Here is a 15,746-nt window from a genome sequence, read left to right as displayed (position 1 = left end):
TGTTGGCAGTTGAAAATGTAAAATGAGCGTGCTCGACCAGCTCATTGAGACAGTTAAAAAATAAGGAAAAGAACAAACAGGAGGGGGGAGCTATACCGATATATTTTATTGAATGCCTCACTGGCTGAATTATATGCAATTACAAAAATATTCAGATCCAGGTGCTGGTTTGAAAAATGTGTAATATGCATCGTGACACAACCCCTTTAATTATGTGAGGAAGCAAGGTGACTGAAAAAGTGGCAATACTGGAGCTCAGAATTTAATTTTCAGTCTTTACAGCGTTCACAACGTGGGCGCCTATTTCTGTACAACTGTGAAATTCGTACATTGCACACAGCACAGATGTTGTATGCGGAACAGTGAAAAGCGCTATACAAAGCCTGGAACATCACAGGTCTATTTGGGTATTAAAGGGATTCTCAGAGCTTTCAATATTGATGACCTATCATTAGGATAGGTCATCAATATCAAATTGGTGGGTGTCCGACACCCAGCACCCCTGCCGATCAGCTGTATGAGAAGACAGCACGCGCAGTGTCCCTTCTGTCTTCCGATCCGCTTCTGCTTTGCCATAGACATAGCGGCAGCAGGAAGAGAGAGGGCACATGCATACTGCGCACGCTGTCTCCTCATACTGCTGATCGGTGGGGGTGCCGGGTGTTCTGAGGATAGGTCATCAATATTAAAAGCCCGGATAACCCCTTTAAGACAATACAAAATGGATAATATGCATAACAAAAATACATTTTAGGCCACTTAGAACATTTTGAAAGAAAGTTGTATGAAAGTTTAGTTACGATTTAAAGATGAAAAAAAGAACAGATTATGAACGGACCTCTTTGTCTGGTGTAGCCGCGCTGTCCTCCTGCTGGTCTGTCACGGAGGATGTACGGCTCCGCTTCCCAGTTGGTGACACTCTTGATTGCCCCTATCCAAGTTAAAATGGAAAATCATTAAGATTGCATGTACTTCATAGTTTTCATTTCTTCTCCCCAATGCTCTCGTTGTGGATACCATTTTTAAAAATAGGTTTGTAAAGTAGTTAAAGTGACCCTGTCACCAGGAACATGCAGTACAACCTGCAGGCAGCATGTTATAGAACAGGAGAAGCTGAGCAGATTTATGGGAAAAGATTCTGTGCTCTTTCCGTGTTTAGGAGTCATGTGGGCGGTCCTACGCAGTGACTAAGCATAGCGAGTTAGGCTCCTCTCACAGGAACCAGACTTCCTGATAATTGCCTGATCGTGCAGCAATCACTGCTGTACGGGGACAATTCCCAAAGAGAATCACTGTTCCTGGGCAGCAGACCCCTATTTAGACTGCACAATCTGCTGCACAGAAACAATCATTTTTGGTTACGGCCCGCATCTGAACATTCGTTGGGTGATTGCCGGCACAGGCCAGTTATCAGGACCAAGCACTTCTACAAACGCTCTTCCCCGATAATCAGCCCAATTACCATGTAAAAAGGACCCTTAGCGCTCATGCACTCGACCGTATGTATTTTGCAGTCCACAAAAAAAGCCCGGATGACGTCCTTGTGTATTCCGTATTTTGCCGAACGGAACAGCTGGCCCCTAATAGAACAGTACTATCCTTGTTCGTAATGCCAACAATAATAGGACAAGTTCTATCTTTTTGCGGAACGGAAATGCGGAAACGGAATGAACACAGAGTACCTTCCATTATTTTTGCAGCACAGACACAGAAAGAAAATACGTTCGTGTGCATGAGCCCTTAGGCCTCTTTCACATGGTCAGTATTTGTTCAATACTTTTGCATCAGTATTAGGCCTCTTGCACACGAACGTATTTTCTTTCCGTGTCCGTTTCGTTTTTGACAGCATTCACTATGCGGTATAACCAACTTGTGCTCTTCATTCTCCAGGTCAGTACGATTACAGCAATACCCCACTTTGTATAGTTTTTCTAGCATTTTAATGATGAAATAAAATAAAAACTTTTGATTTTTTTTTTTTTTCTTGTCATTGCTGTATTCTGACTCCCATAACTTTGTATAGTTATGTCTATGGAGATGTGTGAGAGCTGTAGTTTTTGCTAATACCATTTTGGGGTGTGTATGAATTTTGGATAATTTTTTATTACATTGTTTTGGAGGAAGTAAAGTGATGAAAAAAATGGCAAATAGGCCATTTTTTTCTGTTACGCCATTCACCGTATGGGATAATGTTTTTAATATTTTAATAGCATGGGTGTTTTTGCACACGGCAATGCCCATGATGTTATTTTTTTTTATTGTTTATTTTGATTTTGGGGAAAGGGAGCGATTTGAGTTTTTATATATTTCTTTTTAACTTATTTTATTTAATTATTACTTTTTTTTTATGTCCCAGATTATGTCATCAGATTGAAATTTGTAAAGAATAATGGAATTTGCTCATTATTCTATACAGAAAACGTTATATTACAATTTAGCACTGCCACCTGCTGGCCTGAATGGTAATATACAAGTAATGAGCTTGGAAGCCTAGTACAAGCTTAGGCTCACTGCAAGTATAGAATACTTTTCCCGATCTCCGCTGGGTAAAACGCTCCTGTGCTGGAAGCACGCGCTTTTTGGCTTTAGCCCTCTCAGATGCCGTGGTCAGATGTGACCACGGTTTCTGAGGGGTTAAGTGTCCACAATCGGCATTACTGCCGATCACTGACATTAGCCGCAGGAATCTGCTATATGAAGCAGCAGGCACCCGGCGGCTATGGCACGTACATGTACGGCGGATGTTGTGAAGAGGTTTAAACTATACAAAGATGCATTGTAAATCACTCTAAATGCTGAACCAGTCTGATCGCCACTTGACTTATCTCCCTGTTCCTTTCATCCACATCCTCTTCCAATATATAGTTGAACTTAATAGACATTAGGGCTGCAGCTAGCGATTATTTGAATAATCGATTAGTTGTCAATAATTTAATTGATTAATCGGGAAAAAACACCAAAATTACAAAACAAAGAGGTTTATATGATTTTACTTGAAACATTATGTTCAAAGGCCATATATAACAAATTGTGGATGGCGCTGTTATGGGGAGGGGGATCTGTGGATGGCGCTGTTATGGGGAGGGGGATCTGTGGATGGCGCTGTTATGGGGAGGGGGATCTGTGGATGGCGCTGTTATGGGGAGGGGGATCTGTGGATGGCGCTGTTATGGGGAGGGGGATCTGTGGATGGCGCTGTTATGGGGAGGGGGATCTGTGGATGGCGCTGTTATGGGGAGGGGGATCTGTGGATGGCGCTGTTATGGGGAGGGGGATCTGTGGATGGCGCTGTTATGGGGAGGGGGATCTGTGGATGGCGCTGTTATGGGGAGGGGGATCTGTGGATGGCGCTGTTATGGGGAGGGGGGATCTGTGGATGGCGCTGTTATGGGGAGGGGGGAGCTATAGATGACACTATATAGCATCTTATGCTATGTGTCATCCACAGATCCCCCTCCCCATAACAGTGCCATCCACAGATCCCCCTCCCCATAACAGTGCCATCCACAGATCCCCCTCCCCATAACAGTGCCATCCACAGATCCCCCTCCCCATAACAGCCCCAGCCCTGCTGCTCACAGCAGACTATTCTGGCAGTAACTTTTACTCAGCGCATCTTTATTATCTTACAATGAAGCTCAGGTAACAGGCAGAGTGGGCGGCGGCGTAACGCCCACTTTATGAATGAAGGAGGCGGAGCAGGTATGTCACGTAAGTGACGTTACGCCGCCGTACGCTCTGCCTGTTACTGGAGCTTCATTGTAAGGTAAAATAAAGATGTGCTGATTTAAAGTAAACTGCCCGTAGCAACGAATCAGCGATTATTCGATAACTGGATTCGTCGACAACGAATCCCGTTATCGAATATTATCAATAAAGTCGATTAATCGTTGCAGCACTAATAGACATATGTCTGAAAAAAATCTACCTGTACATATTAGATACAGACGATCAAGAGACACCATTTCACAATGTGCCTGTGCAGAGTGGCCCAATTATGTCATATCCAAAATTATGAATGAGCGAAAAAATGCAGCAATGACTGAACGTCATTTCAGCAGACAGTGAAAATTTGTGTAAATTTTCCATACAGTCACGAAATGGTTGCAATGTTCTTTGGCTTGTGGGTATGTCCACACGGGGGTGGATACAGTGTGAAGTTACATCTGGATTTTTAGGGGGAAAGACCCAGCAGAGTATGGCCTATTGCCCATATGGCTTTTTCAGTGTTTTGCAGTCCGCCAAAAATACGGATGACATCCGGCCCCTGATAGAACAGTACTATCCTTGTCCATTATGTGGACAATAATAGAACATGTCCTATCTTTGAACGTAACGGAATGTATACAGAGTACATGCCGTTTATTTTGCGGACCCATTGAAATGAATGGTTCCGTATACGGAACACAAAAAACGTAATGTAAACATTAAAAAAAACCACGTTTGTGTGCATGACTGATTAGCTGTGGATTTGTCAATCTGCAGTGTTGTACAGCACCAGCAAAGTGGATGGGATTTAGGAAATCTTATTCAAAATGATAGAGTAAAGTGCCCTGTGGTGCAGAGTTACAAACTGTAGCATGTCAACTTATGATGCAGATCTCGCCTACTGCCTTTTCTACAGCAAAAAAAACATGTAATACATTAGGTTTTGGGTGTGGTTTTTACTGCGGAACCATTGCAAAAACCGCCATGGACTTTTCCGCTGTATTTTCAAGCAAGTATAGATGTACCATTACTGCATCAGTAAAATGGATGAGATTTCTGTCGTCCACAAGCTACGTAAGAAATCAGACTCCACAGCGTAAACTGATGATGCATGTCAATTTACATTGCAGATTCTTAGAAATTATTTCACCATTTCAAATGCATAGGGTGAAATCCGTGGCAAATCTGCATGTGCAATGCATTGAGAAAGTCTTTCAAATTGTGTTCACATGTGCTTTGTTGCGGCCTTGTGCGCTCAATACCCCATAACGATAAAGTGAAAACTGAATTTTAGACATTTTTGCTAATTTATTAAAAAGGAAAAACTGAAATTTCACCTGGACATAAGTATTCAGACCCTTTAGGCCTCATGCACACGACCGTTTGTATTTTGCAGTCCGCAAAAAAAACGGATGACGTCCGTGTGCATTCCGTATTTTGTGGAACGGAGCAGCTGACCCCTGATAAAACAGTACTATCCTTGTCGGTAATGCGGACAATAATAGGACATGTTCTATTTTTTTGCGGAACGGAAATACATACAGAAACAGAGTAGCCTGTACAGCTCAGAGATAGGATTGCATGGAGGCACCAATCTGGAGAACGGTGCAAAAAGAATAAAAAAAAAAAAAAAAAAAAAAAAAAAATCTACTGTACTGTAAGTTCCCAATAGCACAGAGGCCTTCAAATTTCTTAAATGGAAGTCATTTGAAACAACTAAGGGTACTTTCACACTAGCGTTTTTCTTTTCTGGCATAGAGTTCCGTCCTAGGGGCTCTATACCGGAAAAGAACGGATCAGGCATATCCCCATGCATTCTGAATGGAGAGCAATCCGTTCAGGATGTCTTCAGTTCAGTCTTTTAGACTTTTCAGGACGGAGATAATACTGCAGCACGCTGCGATTTTATCTCTGTCCAAAATTCGGGAACACTTGCCTGAATGCCGAATCCAGCATTTTTTTTCCATAGGAATATATTAATGCCGGATTCGGCATTTAAATTGCCACATTGAGAGATCAGGTATTCCGTTTTGCCTGATGACACCAGAAAAATTAGATTTTTTGTACTCACCGTAAAATCCTTTTCTCGTAGTAGGCATTGGGGGACACAGCACCATGGGTATATGCCCAGCTGCCACTAGGAGGCTGACACTAGAAACAAAAAAAGTGTTGGCTCCACCCAGGTGGGCTATACCCCTCTGCCAGAGCCAAGAGAGATCAGTCGGTACAAAAGCAGTAGGAACGTCACACCTGAACCAAAAAGAAAAAGTGAAAGCCAACAAGTCTTCAACTGGGGAAACCCGACAACCACTTAGGCAAACGCCGGGACCTCCAACAGGAAGAAACTCAAGAAGGGTGGGATCTGTGTCCCCCAATGCCTACTACGAGAAAAGGATTTTAAGGCGAGTACAAAAAATCCAATTTTCTCGTGCATGGCATTGGGGGACACAGCACCATGGGACGTCCAAAAGCAGTCCCCAAGGGAGGGAAGAAAAGAAAGCGCCATGCCGCCAATCTAAAGCACAGCTGTGCCCCAAGCTGGCATCGGCAGAAGCCAGGGAATGAATATGGTAGAACTTAGAGAAAGTGTGAACTGACGCCCAGATGGCGGCCCGGCAGACATGGGAAGCTGATGCCTGATGACGCACCGCCCAGGAAGCCCCAACTGCCCTAGTCGAAGAGTGAGAAGGATTAGGGAAGAAGGAAGGAAGGACAATTTCCTCATTAATATGAAACTAGGAAACCACCTTCGGGAGAAAGGAGGGAACGGGGCGCAAAACCACCTTGTCCTGATGGAACACCAGGAAAGGCGAACAGAATGAAAGCACCGCCAGTTCGGAGACCCGGCGGATGGAGGTGACGGCCACAAGGAAGGCAACCTTAAACGAGAAAAACGACAGAGAGATCTCAGCCAAGGGCTCGAAGGGCGATGACTGAAGGGCATCGAGGACGAGATTCAGGTCCCACGGCTCCACCGGAAAGCGAAAGGGAGGAGCTCGGCGAGCAACACCCTAGAGAAAAGTCCTAACCTGAGCCTGCGATGCCACAGGACGCTGGAAGAGGACAGAGAGGGCCGAAATCTGCCCCCTGAGAGAAGCCAGGCGAAGACCTCTCTCAAAACCGGCCTGAAGGAAGGCCAGAATGTTAAGTACGGAGAAACGGAGAGGGCGAAAACGCCCGGATTCGCACCAGGCAAAGTACGCTCTCCAGGTCCGGTAGTAAATGAAAGGCAAGCACTGCCAATTCCCCCTGGACCGAGTCTGGAGGCAAGGCTCGGCCAAGCTGTTTGGACCAGATAGCGCAGGCCTTGGCCACCCAGGAGGCGGCAAACGCAGGACGGATGGCGGCACCCGCTGCCACGAACACAGACTTGGCCAAGGAGTTAACCCGTTTATCAGCGGGATCCGACAAGGAAGCCACGTCAGCCAGGGGAAGAGTAGTAGCTTCGCCAGGCGGGCAACCTGAGGGTCTACCTGAGGAGGAACCGTCCAGAGGTTGACGGATTCCTCAGAAAAGGGATAAGGGACATCCGAGGCCTTGGTAAGGTGAAGGCGCCGATCAGGGTGACGCCACTACTTAGCCAGAAGTGCGTCAAGATCCTTGTGATTCGGGAAAACCACAGTGGAACACCTAGAACGGCAGAAGGACACCGACTCCTGGTACCCTTACACATGAAAGTTTGAAGAAAAGTTAATAAAAATCACCTAAAAGACTGTAAGAAACAATATCTTTGGTCTGATGAAGCCAAGATTAAACTTCTCGGACTCATTTCTAAGCATCATGTCTGGAGGAAACCTGCCACTGCCCAATACCATCTCTACAGTGAAGCATGGCAGTGGCAGCATCATGCTGGGGCAGGGAGACAGGTCAGAGCTGAGGGAAAGCTGAATAGTACAGAACCTGATCCACAGAACTCTGGACCTCAGACTGGGGCAAAGGGTCACCTTACAAGATAATTGCCCAAAGCACACAGCCAAGACAACACAGGAGTGTCCTAGGCCTCGTTCACGTTTCAGTCTTTCACAGACGCGCGCGGTCCGCATTTTCCATGGACGTACCAATTGATTTGAATGTGTCTGTTCACATATCAGTATTTTTTTACCGACAGTGGGTCAGTAAAAAAAAAAAAATCAAATAAAATCACAGACACACGTACTACTTTGGTCTGCCAATCAAACACATCCATTATAATCTATGGTTCTGTGAAACACACGTACACAACACGAATAGCATTTGCGTCCGTGTTTGGTCCGTTTTTCACTGACTACTGATAGGATTAACTTTCAGCTGAGCAGTGTCCATGGAATACAGGTGACAGGTAGAGGGTATAACACAGACACAGACACAGACCAAACCAAGGACATCATTGCGGATGAAACACGTACTGAATATTGCAAGGCCATTAAACGGACACAGAAAGACGAACAAGGCCTCAGGGACAACTCTGAATATCCTTGAGTGGCCCAGCCACAGCCTGACTGGAGCCCAATCAAAGAGATCTGAAAATGGCCGTCCACCGATGATACCCATCCAACCTGGCAGAGCTCGAGAGGCTCTACAGCAGCGGTTCTCAACCTGGGGGTCGATCGGCCCTTTCTGGGTGGTCGCCTGAGGCTTCCTATTAGGGCTGCACGATTGTAGCGTTACATTACCCTACTTCGTGAGATTTCCCTACCTCCTGACTTCCCGTCGCACTGCTAATGACGTGAGGAGGCGTTCCTGAGTTTTGACGATCTGCGCATGCGCAAACCGACAGTTTATGGAAAATCTCAGTGAAGTTCAGCTTCACACCGGGACACTGCGCATGAGCCAGCCGGAGTTAGACGCGCTTGCGCACTGGGCCGTAATATTTCCCTACTAAGGCTCTCCTGCGCATGCGCAGTGTCCCGGTGTAAAGCTGAACTCCGCTGAGATTTTCCATAAACTGTTGGTTTGCGCATGCGCAGATCGGCAAAACTCAGGAACACCTCCTCACGTCAATAGCAGTGCGACAGGAAGTCAGGAGGTAGGGAAATCTCACGAGGTAGGGTAATGTAACGCTACAAATAGGAGAGAGATTGTTTCACACAGGAGTAACATACTTTACATGCAAAGACAGTTATGTGCGCAGTTTAGGACACATGAGGGGGACCAGCATAAGATGCTATATGTCTTATGCTGGCCCCCCTCATGGCCCTATGTGTCATAGCACAGGTCCCCACAACACAGCGCCCTCCACAGGTCCCCCACAACACAGCGCCCTCGACAGGTCCCCCACAACACAGCGCCCTCGACAGGTCCCCCACAACACAGCGCCCTCGACAGGTCCCCCACAACACAGCGCCCTCCACAGGTCCCCACAACACAGCGCCTCCACAGGTCCCCCACAACACAGCGCCCTCCACAGGTCCCCCACAACACAGCGCCCTCCACAGGTCCCCCACAACACAGCGCCCTCCACAGGTCCCCCACAACACAGCGCCCTCCACAGGTCCCCCCACAACACAGCGCCCTCCACAGGTCCCCCACAACACAGCGCCCTCCACAGGTCCCCCACAACACAGCGCCCTCCACAGGTCCCCCACAACACAGCGCCCTCCACAGGTCCCCCACAACACAGCGCCCTCCACAGGTCCCCCACAACACAGCGCCCTCCACAGGATCCCCCACAACACAGCGCCCTCACACAGATCCCCCACAACACAGCGCCCTCCACAGATCCCCACAACACAGCGCCCTCCACAGGTCCCCCACAACACAGCGCCCTCCACAGGTCCCCCACAACACAGCGCCCTCCACAGATCCCCACAACACAGCGCCCTCCACAGCGCCCTCCACAGATCCCCCACAACACAGCGCCCTCCACAGATCCCCCACAACACAGCGCCCTCCACAGATCCCCCACAACACAGCGCCCTCCACAGATCCCCCACAACACAGCGCCCTCCACAGATCCCCCACAACACAGCGCAAATTACAGAACTACCTAACACCTTGTAATAGACTGGCATACATCCTGCATATCAGATATTTACATTACAATTCATAACAGTAGCAAAATTAGTTATGACGTAGCAAGGAAAAAAATTTAATGGTTGGGGGTCACCACAACATGAGGAACTGTATTAAGGGGTCACGGCTTTAGAAAGGTTGAGAACCACTGCTCTACAGAGAAGAACGGCAGAAAATCCCCAAATCCAGGTGTGCAAACCATGTAGCATCATACCCCAGAAGACCGGAGGCTGGAATCGTTGCTATGGTCACCTGCACACGTTGCGGAATATATTTAAAAAAAATAATTTGCGCAGATTGCTGTGCAGAAAAACTGCAGAGTACAGTACCAGGAAAGTGCATGAGATTATACAAGTCTCCGAAACCGCAGCAAGTCAAATAGGTTTAGAAGGGCGAGATCTGGGACAAAACTGCATCTAATCGGCACCAAAAACCACAATTAGAAATTGTGGACTTTGGTGCGGATATGATGCAAAAACCGCATGGAAATTTGTGCGTACATCCGCACCCGTGTGCAGGAGCTCTAAAGCTGCTTCTACCAAGTACTGAGTAAAGGGTCTGAATATTATGTCAGTGCAAGATTTTAGTTTTTCCTTTTCAATAAATTATCAAAGATTTTGGACATTCTGGGGGAGATTTATCAAACTGATGTAAATTAGAACTGGCTTAGTTGCCCAATCAGATTCCAACTTTCATTTTACCCAGCTACTAAAATGAAGGGTGGAAGCTGATTGGTTGCTTTGGACAACTGAGCCAGGTCTACTTTACACCAGTTTTATAAATCCCCCCCCCCCCCCCCCGTGATTTCACTTTCTCACTATGGGGTATAGCGGGCACAGCGACGGGGCACAAGGCTGCAACCTAACGAAATGTGAAAAAAGTGAACGGGTGTGAAGACTTTCTGAATACATTGTAACTCACATGGATTTTAACCATTTATGTCACATCCATTCAGGGAGTGTATATAAGTGAGGACTGGACTTTTCTGGGGTAAATCTGAAACTGTCATTTTATATTTTTTCAGTGTGAAAGGCGAGTGATTGTGAGTATTTATGCCGTATGCGTTATTTGTGGATTTTGAACTTCTGAAGTTGTCTTCACTGTTCAGCGCAGTACATGCAGTAGCTATCAGATTGGAGGAACAGGACCGCCGTTCTCAGGATCGCTGGGGGCTCCAGTGGTCGGACCACCAGCGATCAGTTACTTGTCCCCTATCCTGTAGATTGGGGATAATCTCTAAACTTGGCACAACCCCTATAAGTAACCGCACATCCAACTGCAAACCTGTGGCAGCGATCGGAGGGCGGAATGCAGATTTCGGCCATTGATCTAATAGTGTAATTAATCTGCCCCCTGAATGTGGTCTGTGACCCCAGATTTCCACATCCCACTGTATGGCCACCGGCTGTAGAACTGGGTCCTGATGAAGCGTCCACCGTGCTGCCCGGATACTGACACAGTTAGTGTACATGGTGCCCTGGCATACCTGTTCTTGGCGCTGGAGGTTGCCCCTTACAGGGGATTGCCCCTCAGAGATCTTCTGCATCAGGTTCTTGAACATCTTGTGGTGGATTCAGCAGCTTACACTCTGGAGAAGTTACAGAGCACACAGTGAGGGATTACAGACGGGACTCTGCAGGGTCACATAGCTCCACACCCAGCTGCCTATACACAATACTTGTTGTACAGGTTACCCCACTGTCCTCGGCCCTTCTGCTTCCTGGTGGTCACCGACACCGCCGCTGCTTGACGTGCATAATCGTCTGCGCATGCGTGGCCAACGTGGAGCTATGGGCTGCCGGAAGGGACAATCCATGTGACAGTCGTAGCTTTCGTGACCGCGCCCCTTCCCTATGCTACGGGCTGCACTGACGAGCACACCTTGTCACCGTCCATTGTGTTCCACAGCAAGTTACAGAGGCAGCCCAAAGTCGCCCAGCCTTTGCTATAGGGACATTTTTCTACATCAGTCGTCAGCAACCTCCGGCACTGTCTCCATCTGTGGTAAAACTACAACTCCCAGCATGCACACTTGGTTGTTATCAGGGCTTTCATGCTGGGAGCTGTAGTTTCACGACACCTGGAGTGCTGATCCCTACATGCTGACTAATGCATGCTTATTACTGTTGAGTGAACTTGTGTTTTGAGTTCAGCGTCTAAAGTTCTGGTTATCGAAGAATCGCGTTATGGATTCCGCTACCACGGACCATAACGGAATTTAGAATCCATAACCCGAAGCCGAACTTTAGACGCTGAACTTGAAACACAAGTTCGCTCAACACTAATGCTTACACGTGCTGCCACGGTCCCGGCTGAAAATCAGGGACAGTCCGGCTAAATAAGGGACAGATGGCACCTATGATAAATGGCATTTGCTGAAGTGAGACCACCCCTTTAAGCCTTGTGTTGGATTATGAGGCAGATGATATTTCTGGCTTGCAGAGTGATCCCATTCACCTACATTATTTGTGATTTAGGCTGGGGCTGCACATGATCTTGCCCACGACACCTGTCGCATGACCGAAGATCGCTATGCAGCCATTGAAGTGAATGGTGGTCCCAGAATCACAAAAAAATTCCAACACTGCTGTTTTTTTGTTGATTCTGGTGTCGGGGGAACTTGCAAGTCGCACTGGATTCCCATTCAGTTCAGAGGCTGTACTGCTACACAGTGGTCATGCGATGGGTGTCACAGGTGCCATGTAGCCCCAGCCTTAGGCCTCACTCACACGACTGTGCTGTGTTTTGCAGTCTGCAAATTGCGGAACGGGCACCCATAATAGAAATGCATATTCTTGTCCGCAAAACGGACAAGAATAGGACATGTTCTATTTTTTTTATTTATTTGCGGGGCCACGGAACGGAGCAACGGATGCGGACAGTACATGGACTGCTATCTGCATCTCTTGCGGCCCCTTTGAAGTGAATGGGTCCACATCTGAGCCGCAAAAAATGAGGCTCGGATGCGGACCAAAACAACGTTCGTGTGCATGAGGCCTTAGACAGTGCTATACAGATCAGACCCAGCGCTATAATAAGGCAGACCAAGCGGGGGGTGGAAAAATTAAACTTTTTTTTTTTTTTTTAAAGAGGACCTTTCATGGGTCCAATTTCCAAACATTGTAAGATAACTATCTGTATATGTAGAGCGGCGCCCAGGGATCTCACTGCACTTTCTATTATCCAAGGGCGCCGCTCCGTTACTGTCTCCTGCGCCGTATGCTAATTACTACTAACTTCGCAACAGGGAGGAGACATCAGCTTCTCTCCTGGGCGTTCCTTCTCCTTGGCTGTAGCGCTGTCCAATCGCAGCGCGTCATAGTCAGGGAGAAAATAAACTGATCTTATCCCTGGCTGTGACGCTCTCACCACTGGGATTGGACAGCGCTACAGCCAGGGAGAAGGAATGCCCAGGAGAGATGCTGATGTCTCCTCCCTGTTGCGAAGTTAGTAGTAATTAGCATATGGCGCAGGAGACAGTAATGGCGGTGGGCCACAACGGGCGAACGGAGCGGCGCCCAGGAATAATAGTAAGTGCAGGGAGATCACTGGGCTGCGTGCTGCATATACTGATAGTTATCTTACAATGTTTGGACCCATAAAAGGTCCTCTTTAAATAAATCACAATGGAGGAGGAGAAATGTGACATGGGGGGGATGATGTGACATGGAGGGGGAGAAATGTGACATGGAGTGGAGGGGAAGAAATGTGACATGGAGGGGGAGAAATGTGACATGGAGGGGGAGAAATGTGACATGGGGGGATGATGTGACATGGAGGGGGAGAAATGTGACATGGAGGGGGAGAAATGTGACATGGGGGATGATGTGACATGGAGGGGGAGAAATGTGACATGGAGTGGAGGGGAAGAAATGTGACATGTGGGGATGATGTGACATGGAGGGGGAGAAATGTGACATGGAGTGGAAGAAATGTGACATGGAGGGGGAGAAATGTGACATGGAGGGGGAGAAATGTGACATGGAATGGAGGGGAAGAAATGTGACATGGAGGGGGAGAAATGTGACATGGAGGGGGAGAAATGTGACATGGGGGGATGATGTGACATGGAGGGGGAGAAATGTGACATGGAGTGGAAGAAATGTGACATGGAGTGGAAGAAATGTGACATGGAATGGAGGGGAAGAAATGTGACATGGAGGGGGAGGAATGTGACATCGGGGGGTAATGGGGCGGGGGGGGGGGGGGACGCCGAAATGTAGCCTCGCTTGTGTTGGCAAAGTCAGTGTGTAGCTCTTGCATAAAGGTTATCACTTTATATTAAAGGGGTTGGCCACTTTTTTTTGGGGGGGGGGGGAAGGGGTTGATAGACCGCCTCCTGGCCACACCTGCCAAAAAAAAAAAAAAAAAAAAGGAAGCATACTTACCTGCTCCACAACACTAGGTCCTTGGCTCGCTTCAGTCCCCCGCTGACACTGCTGCAGCCAATGACTGGCCACAGCTGTGACCTACTCCCCTTCCGCCATGTGAATTGGTCATGTGACACAAGTGGGTAAAGTTATCATACATTGTTAACCCCTTCAGGACCAGCCTAGGTATTTTTTTTAACTTTTTTCCAAATGCCATTCCAAGAGCCATGACTTTTTTTCTGTTGAAGTACGGTAACTGTACGAGTGTTTATTTTTTGTGGGACGAATTGTATTTCTGCTACAAATGTATATTTTTTATATATTTACAATGCAAAGAAACTTGCAGTTCTGGTAACTTTGCATTGTGTAAGACTGGTTTGACTTGTTTTGGGTCTGTTCCCATTTTTGTTAGGCAGGTCATGCTGCTATATGCCTTGTCAGAGGTAGAGTGAACCTCCACCCCTACTTAAAATGGTGATCTGTAGGGGTATTCACTAACCACTGTCAGGTCCATATCAGGACCTACAGCCCAAGTAGATTAACGCTGGCAGTTTTGGTAGGCGATACCAGAGAGCAAGTGCATGCACAGAACTGTACAAAAGCACAATGTGGTGTGAAAGCTCCTCTCTCTGTCAAAGTTATGTATTGTGTTGTACCCCAGAGTGGACAGTACCATTCCTACACCCCGCTACTGTCTCTAATGGTTAACCAATAATGTCATCTTTGTATTTTATATTGTGCCTTTATAACATTGCTATGTAACTGTTATGTATTGTTATTACATGCACTGTGCCTGGTTCCCCAGCAGGTGGCAGTATCTGGCCGAGTACCTTTAGATAGAATAGAACTTACCATTCCATTCTCCCCCTTTTTGGGCAGAAGTGGGATAGTCCTTCATACCAAGGGAGGGGTTTCAGGAAGGTACAGTCTACAGTTGACAGTGGAGTTGAAAAGACACAGGAGATGTGCAGTGAGGGGAATGCCCCCCCCCCCCCCCCCCCTCCTGCAGCAGGAGTCTCCCAAGGGAAGCAGATCATAGAGCACCATAACTCCTTACAGTTTATAGACAGAGTATTACAAGAGGGACAACAGCCAAAGGTACCCCACTCAATGGTACCAGAACTGTCAGAAAGTCCAGCTACCAGACCGAAGCCAGAGTTGAGCACCGCAGAGAAAGGCCTCATGCACACGACCGTTGTGTGCATCCGTGGCCGTTGTGCCGTTTTCCGTTTTTTTTCGCGGACCCATTGACTTTCAATGGGTCCGTGGAAAAATCGGAAAATGCACCGTTTTGCAGCCGAGGCCGTGATCCGTGTATCCTGTCCGTCAAAAAAATATGACCTGTCCTATTTTTTTGACGGACAACGGTTCACGGACCCATTCAAGTCAATGGGTCCGTGAAAGAACACGGATGCACACAAGATTGGCATCCGTGTCCGTGATCCGTGGCCGTAGGTTGCTTTCATACAGACGGATCCGAAGATCCGTCTGCATAAAAGCTTTTTCAGATCTAAGTTTTCACTTCGGGAAAACTCATATCCGACAGTATATTCTAACACAGAAGCGTTCCCATGGTGATGGGGACGCTTCTAGTTAGAATACACTACAAACTTTGTACAAGACTGCCCCCTGCTGCCTGGCAGCACCCGATCTCTTACAGGGGGATATGATAGCACA

General features: G+C 47.4%; 1 protein-coding gene across 4 annotated transcripts in view; it reads right to left on the bottom strand.

Moving 5' to 3' along the window:
- GOLGA4 (golgin A4) overlaps nucleotides 1-11,475 on the bottom strand; it is a 122,110-nt gene extending 110,635 nt beyond the window's left edge. For 3 of the 4 annotated variants that reach the window (XM_044293481.1, XM_044293482.1, XM_044293483.1), the window contains exons 1-2: nucleotides 11,186-11,455; nucleotides 839-931 (exon numbers count right to left, since the gene is read on the bottom strand). In XM_044293481.1, the coding sequence (XP_044149416.1) occupies nucleotides 839-931; nucleotides 11,186-11,260 (168 nt within the window). In that variant the 5' untranslated portion in view covers nucleotides 11,261-11,455. Of the gene's footprint in view, nucleotides 1-838; nucleotides 932-11,185 lie in introns of all 4 variants that reach the window. The other variant, XM_044293480.1, reaches the window with a different exon arrangement.
- Between the last annotated feature and the right edge of the window lie 4,271 nt (nucleotides 11,476-15,746).

The sequence above is a fragment of the Bufo gargarizans genome, chromosome 5, assembly GCF_014858855.1.
Source record: "Bufo gargarizans isolate SCDJY-AF-19 chromosome 5, ASM1485885v1, whole genome shotgun sequence".
In the NCBI taxonomy this organism is placed as follows: Eukaryota; Metazoa; Chordata; class Amphibia; order Anura; family Bufonidae; genus Bufo; species Bufo gargarizans.
This window is presented reverse-complemented; position numbering and strand designations above follow the sequence as displayed.